The 22,276-nt window shown below is 50.4% G+C and overlaps 2 protein-coding genes and 1 non-coding gene across 3 annotated transcripts in view; 2 read left to right on the top strand and 1 right to left on the bottom strand.

The window, feature by feature from the left end:
* Positions 1-17,279, bottom strand: part of TMPRSS4 (transmembrane serine protease 4) — a 44,529-nt gene extending 27,250 nt beyond the window's left edge. The window contains exon 1 of the mRNA XM_033205660.1: positions 16,960-17,279. Within this exon, the coding sequence (XP_033061551.1) occupies positions 16,960-16,962 (3 nt within the window). The 5' untranslated portion in view covers positions 16,963-17,279. The remainder of the gene's footprint in view (positions 1-16,959) is intronic.
* On the top strand, positions 1,411-1,601 carry LOC117081915. The gene has a single exon (XR_004436379.1). It is a non-coding gene; the product is annotated as a U2 spliceosomal RNA (small nuclear RNA).
* A 3,494-nt stretch (positions 17,280-20,773) lies between the features above and the next one.
* Positions 20,774-22,276, top strand: part of SMIM35 (small integral membrane protein 35) — a 45,535-nt gene continuing 44,032 nt past the window's right edge. Inside the window, exon 1 of the mRNA XM_033207187.1 lies at positions 20,774-20,900. Within this exon, the coding sequence (XP_033063078.1) occupies positions 20,774-20,900 (127 nt within the window). The remainder of the gene's footprint in view (positions 20,901-22,276) is intronic.

Here is a 22,276-nt window from a genome sequence, read left to right as displayed (position 1 = left end):
CGAGTCAGAATACAACCCCGGCCTCCTGTTAACTGTGTGCTTTCAGGAAAGATCCTTCACCTCTCTGAACTCCAGGCTTACCCTCTGTAGAGTGGGGACAATAAAACCTGTTTCAAAAGACTACTGTGAGGATTATATGAGTTGTCTGGTAGGAAATGCTGGGCTCTCACATGGGAACTCTCTTCCCTCTGCCCTCCCATTGAAACTGCCTTTGCAAAATGATGCCTGAGACAGTGAAAGAGATCTAACTTAACCGACTCCGTCTCACTTCTAACCTCCAAGCTGTCCTTGGTCATTCCTGAGCATAGGCTGAACTAACTTTGGGAGAAACTCAGCTTATAGTTTAAGCAAAGTTGGTAACAGCTCTTTCCCAAAGCAAACCTCCTTCTTGTCTGGGGACTAGATTAACATTAGCCCCGAGATTAGATATTATGGTTTAGGAATCATACAGCTGGAGGCCACAAGACTCTGACCCTCCCCAAACTGCTTCTAAGATCAGTGCTTGAGATATTTTGCAGACCCTGCACTTGATGGATCAGCTGGCACCACCCAGATCGATAAACTGGCTTATCTGATCTGTGGCCCCCCACCCAGGAACTGACTCAGTGCAAGAAGTCAGCTCCAACTCCATATGATTCATCCCCGACCAATCAACATTCCTGGCTCACTGGCTTCCCCCCACCCAAGTTATTCTTAAAAACTCTGCTTCCTGAATGCTTGGGAAGACTGATTTGAGTAATAATAAAACTCCAGTCTCCCGCACAGCTGGCTCTGTGTGAATTACTCTTTCTCTATTGCAATTCCCCCGTCTTGAAGAATCGGTTTTGTCTAGGCAGCAGGCAAGGTGAACCCCCTGGGCAGTTACATCATCCTCTGCATTTCTGTAGCATTTGGTACAGGAGTTTATCACAGGACTTCTCTTGTAGGGTGGTCAGCGTTTCCTTTTGTTTTTTCTTCTTTTTGGTTGCTTTTTAAAATTTAAAATTTTATTTTTAATTGGCCACTCTTTCTCATTGCCTTTGTACCCTTGGTGTTTAGCACCAGGCTGATACTGAAATTTGAGCTCTGCATAGCAGTTCGTTCCCAGCTGTGTCTCCTCCACCATCACCAGGGCTGGATAGAGCAGACTGTTTCCAGGCTGAAGATGAGACCCAATTGGGCAACTCTGCATTGTTGTGGCTAGAGTCAAGGTAGGATAATACGAACAGTAATTCACACCCAACTGGCATGTGATGGTTTACAAAGTCCTTTCATCTAACTCTTGTCTAGTCAAGTCGATATCAATTGTCTGCTAACCAGGATGGGCAGCATTGAAGAATTAATTATTAACTAAACAAATGCTTGTAAAGCATCTACATTGTACCAGGCACTACTCCAGGAGGATTCAGAGACAGATTAAGAAACCACCTCATTGCTTCTTGGCCTTTTGGCTAAGATCAAGTGTAGTATCTGTTCTTATCAGTTTAATATCTGATACGTCCTCTATCCGAGGACAATATATTAAATGGATTTTTGGAGCAGGGAGATGGAATAGGAGCCTGCTCCGTCCACTCCACGCATCGACCTGGTATTGCAGTACCTCCAGGAATGGTGCACCCCCTCTGGGGATACAACGGGTTCACTAAAAGTAGAGGGAGAGAGAGCATCGGCGGGGCGGCTTGACATGCCAAGCATCTGTGATACGCCGGCTTAACTACTCGTTGGAGTACCATGGGGTTTACTCACCTGCGGGCGGCAGACGGTAGGCCTTGCGGCACGCTTCTGTTTACGCCGTGACTACAGCGCTTTGGGAAGGCTACGACCCCCGCAGCCGACTGACTACTCCTTTGGAGGTCATTAGATCTCAGCTTGGCAGTCGAGGGGTGGTGACCTTTTAAGGGAATGGGATCCACCCGGAATTGAACTTCCTTCCTTCCTTCTCTCCTTCCTTCCTTCTTTCCTTCCTTCCTTCCTTCCTTCCTTCCTTCCTTCCTTCCTTGCTTTCTCTCTCTCTCTCTCTCTCTGTCTCCACCTACTTTTTGGTTTCCCCCCTCCGCCCTCCCAAGTTCTGGGGTACAAAAAAAAAAAAAAAAAAAAAACCACCTCAGCAAGATGGAGAAAATAGTGCCCAAACAAGACAGCCGAGAGTCTGTCCCTGAGAAGCTTGTTTCTTGGTGGAGAGGAGGGCTAGGGGAAGGGGGAGGACAGGCCATAAACAGATAAACCAGAAAAGGTCAGAGAGGTGTAGGTGTTATGCAGAGAGTAATCCAGGGTGAGGAGACAGCGCCTGGATGGAGACTGAGAATGGGAGCTCTAGGGAGGGGCTCAGGATGGTTATGGAGGATCTTACTGGTCTCCCTAGAGGAGGTGACAAGAAGGAGCCAAGTGGGAAGGAACAAGCTTGGGGGGTTGGAGGAACTGAATAGAGATGGGCATGGCTGGAGCAAGGCAAGGGCCTAAGGAGAGAGGAGGTTGGTGGTAAAAAGACGCCATATGTGTTTGGAAGATACAGGCAATAGGCCTCGCCGATGGATTGGGTGTGCTTGGGTTTAGTTTTGTGGGTGAGAGGGTGCTTGCTGAGCTGTGGGAGGCTAGAGGAGCTGCTCGTGGAGCAGGGAAGTGGGCCCTTTCCTGTTGATTCATTCTTTTCCACTGAGTCTATCTGTGCATGCATGCCTGCATTCATTGAGGTAGGTAGGGCAAGTTTCTTTTGTTTATTATTAATTTAACAAATATTGACTATACACCTTTGATGGACCCGGAATTGTGCTAGAAGCCGAGGCACAAAGGAGGTTTATATTTTGCACTTTCTGGGGCCTTGGATTCCTCATCACTGGACCAAACAGTGGCTAAGTGTGTGTGTGTGTGTGTGTGTGTGTGTGAGAGAGAGAGAGAGAGAGAAAGAGAGAGTCCTCATTCTTTCACCCAGGCTGGAGTGCAATGTTGTGATCTCAGCTCGCTGCAACAGCCACCCACTGGGCTCAAGTGCTCCTCCCACCTCAGCCTCCCAAGTAGCTGGGACTACGGGCATGCACCACCACGCCAGCTATTTTTAATTTTTTCGTAGAGATGAGGTCTCACTCTATTGCCCAGGCTGGTCTCGAACTCCTGGACTCAAAAGATCTGCCCACTTCAGCCTCCTAAAGTTCTGGGAGTACAGGTGTGAGCCACGCTGACTGGCCCTTAATATGTTTTCAATTGCTATTCACTGAGTAGTAGCTGTGGGGAAAAATTCTATACCTGTTTGAAACCAAAAGAGAGAGAGAAAAAATAAAGCAAAACTGTAAGCTAGAATGATAGGAACTGTGACTATCTTGTTAACTGTGGCATCCCTGATGTCTCCTACAATGTACAGTACATAACGAGTGTTGAAAAGATATTTGTTGAATGAAAGAATTAGTGAAAATATCTCAGTTTGAGGACTCAGTCTCAGGTCAGTCTTTACGAAGCTGGCTGTGGGATATTCACACAATGACATATTAGGTTGAAGTCAAAACAAATGAACGATAGTGACACAAAATAATATGGATGGGGCCAGGTGTGGTGGCTCACACCTGTAATCCCAGAACTTTGGGAGGCCGAGGCGGGTGGATCATGAGGTCAGGAATTCGAGACCAGCCTGGCCAACATGGTGAAACCCTGTCTCTACTAAAAATACAAAAATTAGCCAGGCATGGTGGTAGGCGCCTGTAATCCCAGCTACTCAGAAGGCCGAGGCAGGAGAATCTCTTGAACCTGGGAGGCGGAGGTTGCAGTGAGTGAGATAGTGCCACTGCTCTCCAGCCTGGGGGACAGAGCGAGACTCCATCTCAAAATAATAACAATAATAATAATGATGATGATGATATTAGAATGTACTATTAAGTGAAAAAGTGAGTCCCAAAAGATTACCTATAGCACAGAATCTTTTCCATAGAGAAGCAAGGGAATGACGAATATGGGGTTTGGGAAGAACTTACATGGGCAGGCAGCTTGTAGCACAGTCCCTGGCCTATCAAATATGTACAGCCAACATTTGTTGAATTAATAAACAAAAGACACTTGCCCCACCCACCTCAGGAGGGCGATGGATATGTGTGCACAGGAGTGGGGACCTTATGGTTAGATGTAGGTTACTATTAAGTCCTAGCTTTTGTTGGAGATGGTGGATTTATGGAGGCTTATTACATTGTTAAAACCAACTAACTAGCAAGTTACAAATGGGCCCTGCATGGACCAATAGTGAAAACAGTCATGAAGCAGAGATTCTAGTTCCGCCAATGCTATGCACCTGAGCCTCAAGGAAAACATACAAAAGCCGTCACCTGGCTATGTGGAGTGGCTTCAGGAGGTCAAACTCGTGTCCTCACCATGCTCTACCCTTACTGTTGTGCTGCCTGAGTTTCCCCATGAGCTCTTGGCGAACATCTTTGACAGAGAGATCAGAGATGATGGACAGATACACTTCTGGAAGAGGAGCTGCAGAAAGTCATGAGTACTGGGGCTGATGGGCAGAGAGGTAGGTGCATTGTAGGCCTGTGAGTGTCAACTGGGGTCCATCAATGTCGATGACATCTCTGAGCAGGATAGAAATAGGGACTTATGACCAGCTGCATCTCCTCTGAGCCCAGAAGCAACAATCCTGAGCTAAGGAAAGGAGAGAATGGGGCTGAGAGATGTGGGTACCAGGTAAAATTCAGAGATCCAGCCAGACCCCCTCACCATGGTGGGTCCCTGCCATGATCAGAAGATGCAAAGCTGAAACAAGGCAACTTCCTTATTTTCAGATGAGAAAACAGAGATCAGATAGAATTGTCTTAACCTGGAGTTAATAGAGGGAAGGAGGAAGTTGAGATGTCACCAAACAACGCATGTGCTTCCTTCTGCTTTGCTGGAGATATATTTATTTACCCCCAGCTTGAACTCAGCTACTGGCTACAACTGTTGCAGCCCCGGCCCAGCCCAGACCAAGCAAAGGCACTGGCCTTTCCCTTTCTGTTTGGGCCACTGGCTGCGCCAGGCCTGTCTGCTCTGTTGATTCAGTCTGCCACAGAACCCTGACTCACGGGTCCAGCCCAGTCAGTGTCTGACCTGGGGCTCATCCGGGAATGAATCTCCTGCTGTCTGTGGTACAGTGGAAGGGCAAGAATGCCCAGGCCCCCAGGGCCCAGGTAGCGGGTGAGGTGGGGAGGTGGAAGTGGGTGGGTGTTCGATCGCTGGAAAACCTGCCATTGCCTGATCAACTCAGAGAATCTTCTTTTCCTGCTTCTCAGTTTGTCACAGGCAGCAGGAAGACATTAATCCAAGCCCCAAATATGGAGGCAGAACCATTAGTTCTTGCAGTGGAGTATTATTATATAATTTACGATGTCTTTCTTTCATAAATGCTGCCCTCTATAATGTGTGGAACAACCCTGAGAAATTGTCCCCATTTTACGGAAGAGGCAGCTGTTCCGGCTTCAGAGCAAGTAAGGAACAGATCTAGTTCTTCGGGCTCAGTTTCTGGGCTTGCTGGACTGTTGGTTTCATTTCCTCGTGGTTTTAGGAACTCATCTGGGTAACAGTCATTAGCTGGTGCTGGGTCCTTTTGAATCACTCCTCCCTTGCAATGCAGCCTTGTTGGATATAATCAGCATGCAATCATCATGCAGAGATTGCCCCCAGCATCTCCCCAGCTCTTCCTTGGTCTGAAGGTAGATTGACTTTGCTCAGTTCTGGGCTCTGCATGTCATCCGTGAATGGGGTCAAGATACTTCCCTCAAAGAGCATGTCGGGAAAGGGGCCTATTGCAGGACTTGGTTCCTGGGAGGGGCTTTATTGATATTAGCCTTTGTTTTTCCCTTTCTCCCATTAAGTTCCCACCTTTCTCACCTGCCTCTTCTTCCTTTATTCCTACTCCTCACCCCTACCACTGTTTTAGATCATGGGGAACCTCCTGGTTGGGCTTAGCTCAGCTCCAAAAAGCAAATGGACATCTTAAGGTCCGCTTCCTTTCCAGCTCAGAGATGATGAACCCAGATACAAAGCAGCTCTTATTTTAAATAGAGTGAAGATTAAGTGGCTGCAGAGAAGTCACAAAGTGTGCTGCAGAGAAGCCACCAGCCTGGGGAGTATGAGTTCTCATCTTGCTTTGTCTTCTGACTTGCTGTGTGACTTTGGGCACACTCCTCAGTGTCTCTGAACCTCAAGGTCCCTTTGGGTAATTGGGAACTGTCTTTCAGAGATGGAATGAAAGGGTTAATAACCTCACAATGAAACAGGCAAGTCCACCAGGCTAATAAGGAGGGGAAGAAGAGGCGGCAGCTCAAGGAGGCCAAAGGAACAGAAAGCTCAGCTAGCTCCTGTCTGCTTCCCTTGCCAAGCAGCCTGTCCCTGGAGCCTTATTTCTGTCCTCCTCTCTGCAATGCTAACTTGGCATTGCCTTGCTCTGGAAAGAAGTCAGTAAGGGCAGAGCTGGAATGACTGGAGTGTGGACAAAGAGAGAAAAGTAAGGACACATAAAAGGGGCCTCCTGGCCCTGTTCCTGTCTACGGCAGCTTCAGTCTTCCCTGGAGTCCAAGGACCTGGCTTCCCATGGTCTCATAGGAAAACCTAGAGCCAGAGATGCTGCTGTTGCTAGGTGATGGGATAAACAGGTCCTTTGAGGATTGGGCAGGTGGCAGTAGGTTGCTGAGGTCAGTGACAAGCAGTGGGGAAAACCCAAGGGAGGGGGTGGGGAAAGTTCTTTGAGTAAGCCAAGAGACCCAGAGGTACTCACCATCAGCTTGCAGAGTGGGGCCTGGCCACAACGCTCCTCTGAGGGAGCCTTACTCTGCTCTCTGATCCCAGAACCTGCATCCCTCCCACAAGCCAACGGCAAACAGCTGTGTCCTCGCCACTTACAACTGGAATAGGCAGTTTGATGCCTTTGCTGCGCTGGAAACAGGGCTCTCTCTCTTGAATGTCTCAGCCATGACAGGTAAGGGGAGAAGAGGGTCACTGAGGGCTGGAAGATCATGGGGCAGGAGAGGAGGGAGTGAGTTTCCTGAGATGAGCCTGGTGGTGATGCAGCAGCCCAGAGTGCATGGGAAGTCCTCAGAGATGATTGATCATGCCTGCTTCCAAGTATCCTGGGATCTCACCTGTTACTCTGTCTCCAGGTGGGTCAACTACCAGCCCAGGCCATATGCAGCTGGGCATCTAAGCTCACGTGCAGAGATTCAGGGAGCATCCTCACAAACACTGCCTGGCGTTGAGGCATTCTTAGAGCAGCACTTTTTTCTCTGGGTCTACCCTCAGCCTCTGCTGCTACATTAGAAACCATTTTGCCTTGTTCTAAGCCACATAGGTGCTGACCTGTTGGCAACTTGAGCCAAGCGCCTCAGCCCCCATCTTAGCACATAATGGCTCCAAGGCAGGGCCTGGGGCAGAAGGGAGGGGTCAGGCAGCCTGCCATTGTCCCCTGCCAGCCTGCTGTTCAGCTCCCATCATTTAAGAATCAGCTTTTGTGTTTGGGCGTAGCTCTTAGGTTTAGGTAGGGCCGGGAGGCAGGGAAGATGTAACTATCCCTATTTCACAAATGGAGAAACTGAGGCACAGCAGTTATGCTCTTTCTCCAGAGACAATGTGAAGGGCAGGAGTGAGGTATTTGTACATGCCCATTGGGCTGAATTAAACTGAAGACGGACCTGGCTCCCACTGGAGAACCCTTGCTTCCAGGCGATGCTGCTGTTTACTGCCGTACTTAGGAATCCCTCTGCGATCTTCTCTTTGTCCTAGGGGAAGCAGCTCATTCTCTCCCACCTTTCGGAACTCTCAACAATTCTTCTTTGCTCAGCTTTCCCTCTGTTCTAGGGTGGTGGGTCCATCTGAGCCCACCTTCCCTTCCTGGAAGGGTCTGATAGGAAGGAAGGTGCTACCATCTTTGCACACCTGAGGACAATGCCTGGACAATGACTGGGTGGACTTGAGAGGGCCTTTCAGTTCAGCCTTTCAGCCTGACAGGGACCCTCATGGGTTTGCCGTTGGGAAGGGCTGATGGATATTGAAGCTTAGAGGGTTCTCTCAACTTTGCAATTTATCTGAACTGAGGAGCTGCCGTCCATGGAGCAGTCTGACGTTAATTTAAAAAAGTTCAAAGACAGAGTGTATACCATCTTTCAAGAATCATACTCACTTTTGCTTGACCTGAATTGTCCTTGAAACTTTAAGGGCAAGGGAAATGGCTGGGAGGGAAAAGCAACTGACTGGAACTGACTCTAGTCAGGAGACCAGCCTGGCCAACACAGTGAAACCCCGTTTCTACTAAAAATACAAAAAATTAGCTGGGCGTGGTGGTGGGCGCCTGTAATCCCAGCTACTCGGGAGGCTGAGGCAGGAGACTCGCTTGAACCTGGGAGGTGGAGGTTGCAGTGAGCCGAGATCGTGCTACTGCACTCCAGCCTGGGCAACAGTGTGAGACTCTGTCTCAAAAAAAAAAAAAGAAGAAGAAGATCTGACTCCTCCATCTGTAGAAAAACTTTGAGCAAGTCACTCAACAGCTCCTGGACCCAGTTTCCTTCTTTGGAATGTGGGTACAATAAAAGCGACTTCACAAGATGGTAGGGAGTAGGGTTCTGTAAGGTGTACCACCTGCTCAGCACCAGGCACTTTTCAGCACCTTTGCAAGGCCCCGGGAGCCCCATCTAGTCCTTGCATGATTTTACAGACTTGCTCATAGTCCCCTAAATTGGTCTTTGCAGTTTGAGGGGTCTCAGCTACCTTGATCAGAAGGGGGTTGTCCCTTGATCCTGCTCCTCCTGAACTCTGAGGCAGGCACGCTGGCCTGAATCCAGCTCTACCTCTTCCCAGCCAGGTAGTCTTGGGCAAATTAATACATTTTTCTGAGTCTCAGTTTTCTCATCTGTAAAATGGGGAGAATATGACTTACTTCACAGGGTTGTTGATGAGAATTAATGATGACACATGTGGTGTGCCTGGCTTGGTGCTTGAAATATAGAGGAGTTAGGCCGGGCGCGGTGGCTCAAGCCTGTAATCCCAGCACTCTGGGAGGCTGAGACGGGCGGATCACGAGGTCAGGAGATCGAGACCATCCTGGCTAACACGATGAAACCCTGTCTCTACTAAAAAAAATACAAAAAGCTAGCCAGGCGAGGTGGCGGGCGCCTGTAGTCCCAGCTACTCGGGAGTCTGAGGCAGGAGAATGGCATGAACCCGGGAGGCGGAGCTTGCAGTGAGGTGAGATCCGGCCACTGCACTTCAGCCTGGGCGACAGAGTGAGACTCCGTCTCAACAACAACAAAAAGAAATATAGAGGAGTTTAGTAAGTGAAAATTAGTGCCCTCTGCCCCAGTTACCCTACAGGCATGGAGAGCAGAACTCCACACATGCTCAAGGAGGGTCTGCACTTTGGTTCCGTACAGGGGCAGGGTTGAGGATTCTCATTTGTTCTGGAGGCCCCAGTGATAACCAGCCTTGGTGGGCTGGTGTGGCTGCTGCAGCCAATCTCCTGGCACAGGTTTCAGTGACCCTAGATCTGTTTCCTGTGAACTCTGAGCTCAGGATCCTATAAATGGTGCTTTAATAGTGCTTCAGTGTCTTCTCTGCATCTCCGACTTTGTAGTTGCATAACCTGAAGTTCCTTTACTGCTTTCCTGCCCACTCACATAACTCGTTGAATGCTTCATGAAGTTTTTCCTTGCTGAGATTTCATTTGCTAGGAGAGGCTGTGTTTTACAGTGCACAGAGCACAGGCCGTGGAATCCTGCAGCCTAGGTCTGAATCCTATTTGCTCATCGGCCTGAGGCTTTAGGCAAGTTATTGAACCACCAAGAGCCTGAATTTCATGTGTGAGTGAAAAAGAGGGAGAGAGAGAAAGAGAGACGCAGTAAATCTCCCTCCTAAGGAGCCCCAGATATGCATAGCGTATAGTACATTGCCTGGTGCATGGTAAGAGTACAATAATTGTTTTTTTGTTTGTTTGTTTGTTTTGTTTTGTTTTGTTTTTGAGATGGAGTCTCGCTCTGTTGCCCAGGCTAGAGTGCAGTGGTGCGGTCTCGGCTCACTGCAACCTCCACCTCACCTCCCAGGTTCAAGCAATTCTCCTGCCTCAGCCTCCCGAGTAACTAGGATTACAGGCGCCTGCCATCACGCCTAGCTAATTTTTTGTATTTTTAGTAGAGATGGGGTTTCACCATGTTGGCCAGGCTGATCTTGAACTCCTGATCTCCGGTGATCCGCCCGCTTTGGCTTCCCAAAGTGGGATTACAGATGTGAGCCACCGCGCCCAGCCAAGAGTACAATAATTGTTAACTGTAATAATAATAATACCAATAATAATAGTTTAGTCATTTAGTAAGGCACCTTTCTGGGCCCTGGAGATCTAGCAGTGAATCAGAGGTAAAGCTCTTTTGCCCATGGAGTATATCTATTATTTTTATTAATTATTATTAACAATATTAAAATAGAACCTGGGAAGTTCATGACATAGTAGATACTCATAGTCAAAATTTATTTACTGTTAATGGGAAGGAGCTTCATAGAGAGCCTGTCATGTATGTAATGGGAACTGAACAAGGAGCTACTTTTATGATTTCATGGGCCCCGGGGCTTGGCTTCAGCAGGGTATTCTGTGGACTAAGTGCATCTGGGGAGAGTGACCAGGGCAGTCAGGGGACCGGAGGGCATGTCGTGTGACCTATGTGAACCCTCTTGGAAGAGAGGGTGGGGGACGCAGTTCAGAGAAGCAAGGACCAGTGGAAGCATGAAAGCTTCAAGTGTGTGTGGCCATCTGAGGAAAGCAAAAGACCATTCCAGGAGGAACGGGGGAAGTTACAGAAAGTCTTTTCTCCTGGCAAAGGAAAGATGGTTTTCAGCAACCGTAGCTCCTAGAAACAGATGTGTGAGCAAAAGCTTGATTGTGGAGGTTTCTTTGGCAGACAAGGGCCAGGGTCACGTAAGGGCTCTGAGCACCCCTGGGGGATTCGACCAAGCCCCCCAGCAGTGCCGCAGAGGAGCAGTGAGGCAGGGCAGAAGTGGTGGGGGTGGGGGACAGTCCTTCCAAAACCTGCAGCTCTGTTTTTCCCTCGGTGTCCTGGATGGGGGTTCTGCATTTGGTTTCAGTGGAGCAACCGGCTCTGAGGCCAAAGTACACTTGGGGAACCCACTCGCCGAGAAGACCTCTAACGTTCCTCCTTAGGGTCTGTGATTCTGAAGCGCTCACTCTCAGTCTAAATTTCTCTTGTTTCCTCTCACAGATAGGATTAGTCCTAGGCCTGATCTGCCTATAATATTCTCTCTTTATATCAATTTTCTATCCTTAATGGTCTCCTGGTAATTTGGGTTTTTCCCTGAGCAGCATTGGGTATGAAACTTTAGTTTAGTCTTCTCGAAAGTCTAAGTTAATTATAGCTACTGGTTTTCCCTTTGCCCTTGGCTGAACGACCCTTTTCAAGTCATGAACCTCTTTGGGCCTCCATTTCTTTCTTTTCTTTTTTTACCCTTCTTCCTTCCTTCTTTCTTTCTTTCCTTCCTTCCTTCCTTTCTTTTCTTTCTTTCTTTCTTTTTTTTTTTTTTTGACTGAGTCTTACTCTATTGCCCAGGGTGGAGTGGTATGATCTGGGCTCACTGCAACCTGTGCCTCCTGGGTTCAAGTGATTCTCGTGCCTCAGCCTCCCGAGTAGCTGGGATTACAGGCGTGAGCCACTGTGCTCGGCTAATGTTTGTATCTTTAGTAGAGACGAGGTTTCACCACGTTGGCCAGCCTGGTCTTGAACTTCTGACCTCAGGCGATCCTCCCACCTTGCCTCCCAAAGTGCTGGGATTACAGGCATGAGCCACCACACCCAGCTGAACCTCAATTTCTTCGTCTACAGAATGAGGATTACAATGTCTCAGAGAGTTGTATCAGACTGAAGGGAGATTTTGGATGTGAAAGTGCTTCTTGAAGCACAATATGGTGCCTTTGTTGCATTTGGATAGAGACATGGTACTGCCGCTGTAGCTATTATTCTCTTTAAGACCACCAGTGACACCTATGTGTCCGGGTAGGTTCTCCTGGCAGCCTGGCAGGACCCTCCTCTCTGGGGACTGGAGATGTGATGGTGGGTGAAGTCAGGGTGGAGATGGGATGAAGGTGAGGGGCTGACCTCGGCTCTGTAGTTACCCCCTTCTTGTAGACATCAGTGAGTGAGTGAGTGTCAGGTTCTGCCTGGGGTGTGCGCAAGCGGTGTCCCCTGCTCCTGTTCCATCTATGGAGTGCACAAAATTGAAGGCCTAGATTTTACATGTTCTCTGAATCTTCCATGGTATCTTGCCAGTACCTAGCACGAAGTAGATGCTCAGGGAACACACGCTGAATGAATGAATACAGATTTAGAGGAAGAGACTGAGACAGCAGGATATGCTGAAAGCATTGGTTGGCTCAACCGCACTAGCGGGCAAAGGTCAGCCAGACTGATATGCAGGACATTTTGTGACAGGGTACACCACGGCCACCCCTGGACAGGTGCCTACTCCTGGACAGGGACCATCGTGTCTCTCACCCTCTTCCTCAGTGTTCCTTTCATCTGCTACCCTTTGAGAGTTTCTGGTTGCATGTGGATTACACGAGGAAGCTGGAGGGTGCTCTGGGGGCATGGGCAGGGGAGGACTGTTGCGGTTTTCTGTTTTGTTTACACATTTCTCTGCTGCGGACGTGCTGGTTAGTCAGAGCGGCAGGCTGGGAGGTGGCGTTAGACTTGTCACGGGGGATTGCCACATTGGCTCTGTCCCACTTTTCCCCTTCCCTATCACCAGGGTTTCCAGGCAGGCTCAGACCTGTGCCTCCCTCACGCCCATCCACCTCTGGGATAAAAATACTTTAGTAACCCCTTAGACAGAATCTGGCGTGTTTTCCAGTTGGACTTGGGGTGAGCCTTGTTTTCAGTGTCAGATAAATCAGACACTGGTTATAGGGGATTCTGTCTTTGATCATTTATCTGTCATTCATCAATCCACTCATTCATTCATTCACATTTCCTAAGTGCCTAGTCCATGCCATGGATGACACGCCCTGTGCTAGGTTTGCGGCTAAAAATAGAAAAGACACAGACCCTGTCCTCAAGAAGCTCCCATTCTGGTGGCAACAGGTTTATAAGAAAATGTGGGCCGGGCGCGGTGGCTCAAGCCTGTAGTCCCAGCACTTTGGGAGGCCGAGACGGGCGGATCACGAGGTCAGGAGATCGAGACCATCCTGGCTAACACGGTGAAACCCCGTCTCTACTAAAAAAATACAAAAAAGTAGCCGGGCGAGGTGGCGGGCGCCTGTAGTCCCAGCTACTCGGGAGGCTGAGGCAGGAGAATGGCGTAAACCCGGGAGGCGGAGCTTGCAGTGAGCTGAGATCTGGCCACTGCACTCCAGCCCGAGACTCCGTCTCAAAAAAAAAAAAAGAAAATGTGGCAGATGGATGCACTTTAGGTTTGGAGGAGTTCACTGTCCTGGGGAATCCTTGCTTGGGAACTTGAAGCATTTTATTGAGGCTGTTGTTTTCACCTGAGCAGGAAGGAAGGCTGAGGGCAGAAGAGGCACCTGGGAAGGCTGAGGCCGTGGAGATTTTCAGGCCTGAGAGCATTTGTCTCCTGCTGCCCTGGGACTGTTCTGGTTCTTTGGGAAGCTTGTCAGCAGTTCCCCAGCCCTGTTTTTGGTCTGTTTTTCTCATCTGTCCCCCTGCCCACGACCCCCCTGAACTGGTCTCTCCTCATTTCTTTCATTCAGTTTCTCAGATCTCTTGGGCTTTGGCATGGGTCTGGGTTAGGGAGGTGGCTGCTGGGTCCTCAGCCTCACTGAGCGAAGACTGAGAGGAGGAGAGGCCTGGGGGCACACAGGAGCCCTGACATCTAAACCCCTTCTCCAGGGAAGCACCCAGGCACAGAGCTTGACCCCCAGGGTCAGGTGGGAAGCGCCTTGGGAGATGGACAGGGCCTGGGGATGCAGCTTCCACCTCGGCAGGTGCAGCTCCCACGGCCTGGAGTGCCAGCACCTTTGCTCCAGCCACAGCACAAGATCCTCTTGTCCCTACACTCCCACTCTTTCTTGCTGTTCACACATGCAGTTCCCTGTGTCTGGAGCTCCTTCCTGCTTTCCCTGCCTGGAGAGAGCCTGCTCATCCTTGAAAGTCCATTGCAAATCGTTTCTCTTCCAGCACAATTTCCCGACTGCCCTAGAGAGAATCTGTTGCCTTTTCAGCTCCAGGGGTACCTTGTAACCACTACTGGTGTTATACTTGTCACACTCTGTGTTGAGCACCTGTAGGGTGAAACCTAGGTATTGTGTCCCCCAACCCCCAGCCCCATTTAGAGACTGGCCAATGACCAGGGCTGATTAAATGGTGGCTGGCTGGAGCTTCTTTGGGGGGAGTTACAGTGACACCAGGCCCCGTCACCCAGGTGGCGAAGGATCCAGGAGAGCAGGCAAAGCAAGCAGCCCCTCCTTGCCTGTCTTGCCTTTTAGGACCTTCCCACTGCCCAGCTCAGTTTACCACCTCAGAGCCTAGGATGGCACCACTGGGACCGAGTGGGCTTCTGGATTCTGTGCCCCAGTCAGGGGTGGACTCCACAGTGCTCCCAGCACCCCACTGCCCGCATGCTGGCTCCTGACTGCCACATTTCTGAGCCCAGCCAAGCCCAGCCAAGCCCCTTGAGTCTGTACCAGGCTGGCACAGAAAACAGGAGGTGGGAGGGACGATCAGCTTCCTCCAGAGCAGCATCAGGGGTTTGACCTCAGGTGTTAACACCCATGTCTGGTGGCTCAGGGTGCATCTGGTGGCTCAGGGTGCATTTGGGTATCCGAAACAGTAATGAGTCAAGGCCAGGAGAACCAGTCCCAGGGTCCCTGACTTCCCTCCAGGCCTCAGCTACGGAGTAGTTAGCATGGGACACATTTCCTTCGGGGACAGGGCTTGGGTTCTGACCTCTGCCTGGGCCTGAGTCCCTGCTGCAGCTCTCCCTAGGAATACCCAGCTTAATGGGCTTAATGGGTTCCGGGGAGAGCAGTCGTTAAGACGCAGCAGCTCAAAGGACCCTGACTGTCCCAGAGAGGGGCCTGTGGGGATGGAAGGAGGTAGGGAATGGAAAGGAAGGGAGGGCTGAGCCTAGGCGAGGAGATCCCATCCTCACCTCAGGGCTGGGAGCTATGGCTGTCTGGGGTTATTAAGCACAGGCGATATAATGGCTAGCTCCAGGGCTAGAAACTTCCTTGACCATACCATGGAGATTGGCCATGCTGCTGCCTTGCCTTTGGGGCCCCAGGCCTGACCCGACCCCGCCATCAGTGTGCCCACCTGCCCTCCCCTGCTCCTGCAGCAATGCCCAGCTCCTTCCCTGGTGGCAAAGGGTATGTGTTGGGTGTGCTACCCAGCTGTTATTTCCTAGCGCACACTCCTCTTTAGTCCTAAGTCCTTACATTTGTGCGGGGCTTCATGGTTTCCAGAACCCGCTCACATATATTAGCCGTGTAATCTCTGCGAGTCCTGTGCGTGTGCGTGGAGGTGTTGTGGTTGACATCATTTCCACGGACAGGGGAGAAGGTGAGTCTCAGGAAGATGAATGCCTCAAGGTAGCACAGCTAATCAGGGAGCTGGCCTCAGCCTTCTGATTCTGTAGTTAGTCACCTGCCTTAGAAATGATTCCCTTCTCTGTTGCTCCCCCAAGAGACACCCCAGGTCTCCTCAGTGCCTGCCACCCAGAAGCAGCTCACAGCTAGGTAGGCTCCACAGCTGCTCTCCTCTCCTGGGAGCCCCAGGGGATGCAGCGTCTCTGCACACAGGCCAAACTTCGGGGCACCTCCTTGGATGGGAAAGCAGGAAGCTTGTGCTTTGATCCTGGCTCAGAGGGAAGCCCCTCCCCTTTCTGATCAGCAGCCACAACGGCACTAGGAATTGTTCTTGCCAGAATTTTCCGAAGAGTGTCGTGGGAAGTGCTCAGGTTGGGAATAGGAGACAGTCACCCGAGGGGCCCCTGCAGGTCACATCCTTTCCCCTTCGACAGCGGCTTCTCCTTTCCTCTCTTCCCTTCCCTTTCACGTTGGTGACTGGGCAATTGCTGCCTCTCGGCCAAGGATTGGAGAAGGAAGACCCCCGGACCCAGCGGCTATCTCTTCCCCTCCCTGGCCCTCAGCCATCCTCCCGAAAGGTGAGGCTGATTCTCTTTGCCCCAAGACAGCGAAGGCGCTCCAGGTATTAAGAGGAGAAGGAGGAGAGAGGGTGAGGGCATGAAAAGAGACCAAGTAAGAGATCTCCACAAACACCCTAGATTGTTTGAAGGCATTTCTGCACTGTTTTCTTTTCTTTGTTTCTTTTTTTTTTGAGACAGAGTTTCACTCTTGTTTCCCAGGTTGTTGCAATGCGTGATCTTGGCTCACTGCAACCTCATCCTCCCGAGTTCAAGCGATTCTCCTGCCTCAGCCTCCCAAGTGGCTGGGATTACAGGCACCTGCCACCACGCCAGGCTAATTTTTTGTATTTTTAGTAGAGATGGGGTTTCACCATGTTGGCCAGACTGGTCTCGAACTCCTGACCTCAGGTGATCCACCCACCTCAGCCTCCCAAAGTGCTGGGATTACAGGTGTGAGCCACCGGGCCCGGTCTGCACTTTTCTTTAAAAAGAAAAGGAATCAGTTTCCCCAGGGAGTGGCAGAGGGCCACCGTGGCATCAAAACAGCCCCCTGCCTTGGAAAAATAGGGCCAACCTCTAACCAACAGACATGGAGACACTGGGCAAAAGAACATTCAGGATTCAGGAAAGAATAGTCAGGAAGGACAGCCCTGGCTCTGTGCCTGAGGACCATGGCAATGGAGGGAGAGAGGAAGGCAGGTGTGTATGAGATGTGTACGGGACTAGGGTGTGGGGGGATTTGGGTGTGGCCTCTTCTTAACCTAGAAAGTGTCACAGAATTCTCAGCTGATGAGCACTTAGGCTGGTTGAAGGGCCTTTTATGGGGAGACCCACCCTCCCCGTGTCTTGGGAGCAGAGGGCCCCCACACTCACCATGCTGGCTCTGTAATCCTCCCAGTCTCCCTGTAGCCTGGAGCTGAGATTGTCACTCCAAGGCAGCAGGAGGGCCTCCCCACACAGGTCCTGGCTGGCCAGCAGGTCAGAAGTCCCCGGTCAGCACTGGCTGGAGGAGGCCCGAGTGCAGGGCAGGCCTTGGTCCCTCATGTCCAGCATCCTTGTCCACGTAGCAAGCTGCTGCCTCTCACCGCTGTATTCCAGGAGTGATTGGGGGACTGTGGGCAGCTTGATCAAAACAGCACTACAGATGAAGTTGCCAAACTGGAATGATTATGTGTCTTGTAACCTGACACCTGTCTTAGAGGCTGGAACAACACCTGAAGTCATTCATGGGCCCTTCGGCCTCAGAACAGGTGACATACCTATGTCACAAAAGCCTTCCCGCCTGAATGACTTCCACCCAACCGTGTGTTGGCTGAAGGTGATGCCAGGAGTTTCCGCCCCTACTCCGCCTACCTTGTAGGTACATGACTTCTCACTGTGTGAGTGCTTTGGTTTGGGGTTGTGGGAAGTTGGAGTGGTCTGGGAGTTGGGTGACAGAGTTTGCAGCTCAGTACAAAGGGATCATTGACAGGTGTGGGGCAACAGGATTGGAAAGTTCACAGAGAAGGAGGGAATTTCCTCTCTTAGGGAGATAAGATGTGCCCCCTTTCCCTGGATCCCAGAAGCGAATCCACAGAGCCAATGTGCTAATGCTTCCTGCCCCTGCCTCAGCAGCCATTCAAAATTCTGAAAATCACTATTGGTGCTCTGGCTAGAGCCCACGTCTCCTCGTCCTCAGGGTCATTTCTTTCTTTCTTTCTTTTTTTTTTCTTTTTTAAGACAGGGTCTCTCTCTGTCCCCCAGGCTAGAGGGCAGGGGTGCAATCTCAGCTCACTGCAACCTCTGCCTCCCAGGTTCAAGTAATTCTCATGCTCCAGCTTCCCGAGTAGCTGGGACTACAGGCGTCTGCTACCATGCCCAGCTAAGTTTTGTGTTTTTGTATTTTATTTTCTTTTGAGACAGTCTTACTCTGTTGCCCCGGCTGGAGTGCAGTGGCGCGATCTCGGCTCACTGCAACCTCCACCTCCCAGGTTCAAGTGATTCTCCTGCCTCAGCCTCCTGAGTAGCTGTTGGAATTACAGGTGTTATGCACCACCATGCCCGGCTAATTTGTATTTTTAGTAGAGATGGGGTTTTGCCATGTTGGCCCGGCTGGTCTCAAACACCTGGCTTCAACTGATCCACCTGCCTCAGCCTCCCAAAATGCTGGGATTATGGCATGAGCCACCACACCCGGGCCCACAGGATCATTTCTGGTTCACGCTCTGCCACATCCTGATAGCTGGAGCTGCCCCCCTGGCCAGGGGATGTGCAAGGTGAAACCTTACAGCCACAGACATTTTGTTGAGAGGGACTTGGATAATTGTCCACATTGTTCCTCCATTCTGTGGGTGACAAAACTAAATTCCAGAGAGGCAAAGTCAATGACCCAAAGTCACATAATGAATTAGTGTCTGGTTCCGTATGAGTCCAGATCGCCTTCCATTTCTCAGACCTGACCCTCTCGGGAGACCAGCCTGGGTTAGACGTGTGTATTTGTCCTTCTGTTGATAACGTGCTTCTATGTATCAGCCCTTTAATTCTCCAAAAACAACAACCCCAATGTTTTGTTTCCATTTGTCAGCTGAGGAAGCTATAGCTCATGGATATGAAGTAGTTTGGGGCAGAGTTGGGGCTGGAACCTGGTTCTCTTACTGGTTCACATTGCCAGCCTTGTGAACATGCTGAATGGAACACAAGTGTCTAAAAGCTCTAGGTTTGTGGTTTGGGATAATATGGCCCATGGAGGACCCCAGTGATGTCTGAGCAGGATGAATACCAGGTCAATGTAACGGATTGTTGGCCAGATCTTGGCTGATGTATGCAATGTGGCCTTGTACTTGTCTCTGAGCAGCAGAAATCTGAAACTGGCCTGAAGGGTTTCAGTAAAGAGCCCTTCCTTACTCAAGGCTGGTGGCCTTTAGAGTTGAAAGTCTTGGGCAGACGCAAGAGCCTGTGATCTCAGGTGACCTCAGGGTCAGGGCTGTGATGATCCAGGCAGGCACCTCCCCAGCAGCAGGGCAGTGAGAAGCCAGTAGGCCACTGGGAGCCACGTTTTCAGTTGTCTTGGTTCCTCTATGTGCCAGGCTAAACATCTGGTCCACAGGTTTGCATTGCTTCACCTGGTGCTCAGGTGATGAACCAGGAAAGAGGCAGCTGTCTGGGCATGAAGGCTGCTGGGCATGGCTGGTTGGAGGGATGATGACTCAGCCTTCTTGGCTTCTGCTCCCCGTTTGATCTGGGAATTTGTGGAGAGGTCTGGGAAGAAGGCACATGAGCAAGACTGGGCAGGGTGGTTGTGATGCCTGCAGGTGGGGGTGAAGGTTTATAGAGGGAGGCACAGGGGCCTGGAGAGAGCAGAGGCCCACCTCTCCCAGGTGCCAGGGAAAACCAGCTGGACCAGAGCCCACACTCTTTTTTTTTTTTTTTTTTCTGAGACAGGGTCCCACTCTGTTGCCCAGGCTGGAGTGTAGTGGTGCAATCTCAGCTTACTGCAACCTCCGCCTCCTGAGCTCAAGGGATTCCCCTGCCTCAGTCCCCCAGGTAGCTGGGATTACAGACTTGAGCCACCATGCCTGGCTAATTTTTGCTCAAGCCACCATGCCCGGCTAATTTTTGTAGTTTTTTGAAGAGACAGGGTTTCACCACGTTGGCCAGGCTGGTCTCGAACCCCTGAGCTCAAGCAATCCACTCGCTTCGGTTTCCCAAAGTGCTGGGATTACAGGTGTGAGCCCCTGCACCCGGCCCAGAACCCCCATTCTCCCAGAGGGAGCCTCAGCTCACCGTCAGCTCCGTCTTGCCTGCCTCTTTCTCTTGCCCACCCATCTCTTTAGATTCTCCTCCCGTTTTTCCTCCCTTCTTTCCCTCCCATTACTACTCTTCTATCTCTTCTTCTTTATTTTTGACATTTTTTCCCTTCCTTCTTCCCTTTCCTTATCTGTTTCCAGCGTGTGTGTCAAGATCAGAAGCAGAGTTATCATGAAACTCCCGAATCTGAAGCTTCAGAGCCCATCAAATGCACGGCTCCTTCCAGGGCCCTGAGTAAGGGCGCAGCAATATGTTCCCACTATCATACGTTTTTGTAAATTTTGCCGAATATTTCTTTGATATGCTTTTTTTTCAAGAAAGCCCCTCAAGAGGTGGCCTATCCCTGTGAGTGAAGGCCAGAGCCTTCTTCACCCAGGCTGGTCCCATACAGGTGACCTCAGTTTTAGGACCAAGAGGTCTTGTCCAGCTGAGAGCTCCATGCACACCAGATTCTGAGAGGTGTCAGCAGCACTTTTTTTTTTTGTTTGTTTGAGACGGAGTCTTGCTCTGTCGACCAGGCTGGAGTGCAGTGGCCGGATCTCAGCTCACTGCAAGCCCCACCTCCTGGGTTCACGCCATTCTCCTGCCTCAGCCTCCCAAGTAGCTGGGACTACAGGCGCCGCCACCTCGCCCGGCTAGTTTTTTGTATTTTAGTAGAGACGGGGTTTCACCGTGTTAGCCAGGATGGTCTCGATCTCCTGACCTTGTGATCCGCCCGTCTCGGCCTCCCAAAGTGCTGGGATTACAGGCTTGAGCCACCGCGCCCGGCCTCAGCAGCACTTTAAAAAACTTTGTTGTTTGCTTTCTGTGAGGTTTCTGGACCATGGACTGAGCTCAGACACATCCTGTAGGAGAATATTATTTCTGTAAAGATGGTTATTTAACCCTCCTCCACCCCATCATGGCGGCGCTGCTGAGGGCTGACCCAGAGGCCAGGGGAACTCGCTGGTGTCCATGGAGGAGGTCCAAGGCCTATTGCCGCAGCCCTCCCGCCTTGCACAGCACAAAGGCGGTCATCCCAGGGACAGGCAGGCACCTGGCTGCTCCTTTCGCCCTTCCTGGAGGAGGGGCTGCCTTCTATCCCTGCAACTGCTTTCCTTATGGGCCAGCCTGACACTCAGACTTGTTTGAAGCTGCACTGGCAGCTTTTTTGTCTCTTTTCAGCATTCACAACAGCCAGGGACTTGATCTGAATGTATTTTAAATCACATTAAAGAGTCTGTTGCTTTATGAAAAAAACCACGCCGCTCAAAATATATAAGCTTCAGGCCTCTCAAAACCTGGATCCTCCTTGGTCAAGAGCGTGAGCTCTAGTGGCCTGGGGTCCTGCCTCCTAATCTCAGCCACTAATGATTTGTGTAACCATGGGCATTTTATTTAAACCTCTTGCACTCCAGCTTCCTCATCTGTAAAGTGGGGATAATAAAAGTACTGACTTCATAGGGTTGTTATGAAGATTAAGAGATAATCCTGGCTGGGCGCAGTGGCTCATGCCTGTATTCCCAGCACTTTGGGAGGTCAAGGCAGGCAGATAACTTGAGGTCAGGAGTTTGAGACCAGCCTGGCCAATATGGCGAAACTCCTATTAAAAATACCAAACTACTCTACTAAAAATACCAAAAAAATTAGCTGGGCGTGATGGCGGGCGCCTGTAATCCTAGCTACTCAGGAGGTTGAGGCAGGCGAATCGCTTGAACCCAGGAGGTGGAGGTTGCAGTGACCCAAGGTTGTGCCACTGCACTCCAGCCTGGGTGATAGAGCAAGACTCTGTCTCACAAAAAACAAAAACGAAAAACAAAACAAAACCTTCACTTCCATGTGAAGTGTTTGGTGCCTAAGAGAGAAGTTGTAATGGCACTCTTATCCCCATTCATTTCACAAAACATGTGTTTATGTAGCTCATGCTAGGCCTACCTCTTGTGTTAGGTGCTGTGGATTAGGAGATAAAACACAGGCTCTGAATACACATACCCCACAGTCTACTGAAGGAGACAGGAGACATCCATACATTATAGTAAGCTTAAAAAGATGTTCTAGTAGAGATAAAAGAGAACATTTGGGGGTTTGGAAACCCTTTTTCATTTTTACAGTTCTCTCTGCTCCCTTCCTTCTTCCTTTCCTCCCTGCCTGATTTCCTTCTTTCTTCCTGCCTTCATTTTTCCCCTAGATATTTTTACTTAGCTACAGTAATTTGTAGGATGGTATATCAATTGCCAGTTGTTTCTTTTTGAAGACGGAGTCTAGCTCTGTCACCCAGGCTGGAGTGCAATGGCACGATCTCAGCTCACTGCAACCTCTGCCTCCCAGGCTCAAGCAATTCTCCTGCCTCAGCCTCCCGAGTAGCTGGGATTACAGGTCCCTGCCACCACACACGGCTAATTTTTGTATTTTGATAGAGATGGGG

The sequence above is a fragment of the Trachypithecus francoisi genome, unplaced genomic scaffold (assembly GCF_009764315.1).
Source record: "Trachypithecus francoisi isolate TF-2019V2 unplaced genomic scaffold, Tfra_2.0 Lachesis_group8, whole genome shotgun sequence".
Lineage (NCBI taxonomy): Eukaryota > Metazoa > Chordata > Mammalia > Primates > Cercopithecidae > Trachypithecus > Trachypithecus francoisi.
The sequence above is the reverse complement of the archived record's forward strand: the minus strand, read 5'-3'. Positions and strand labels throughout refer to the sequence as shown.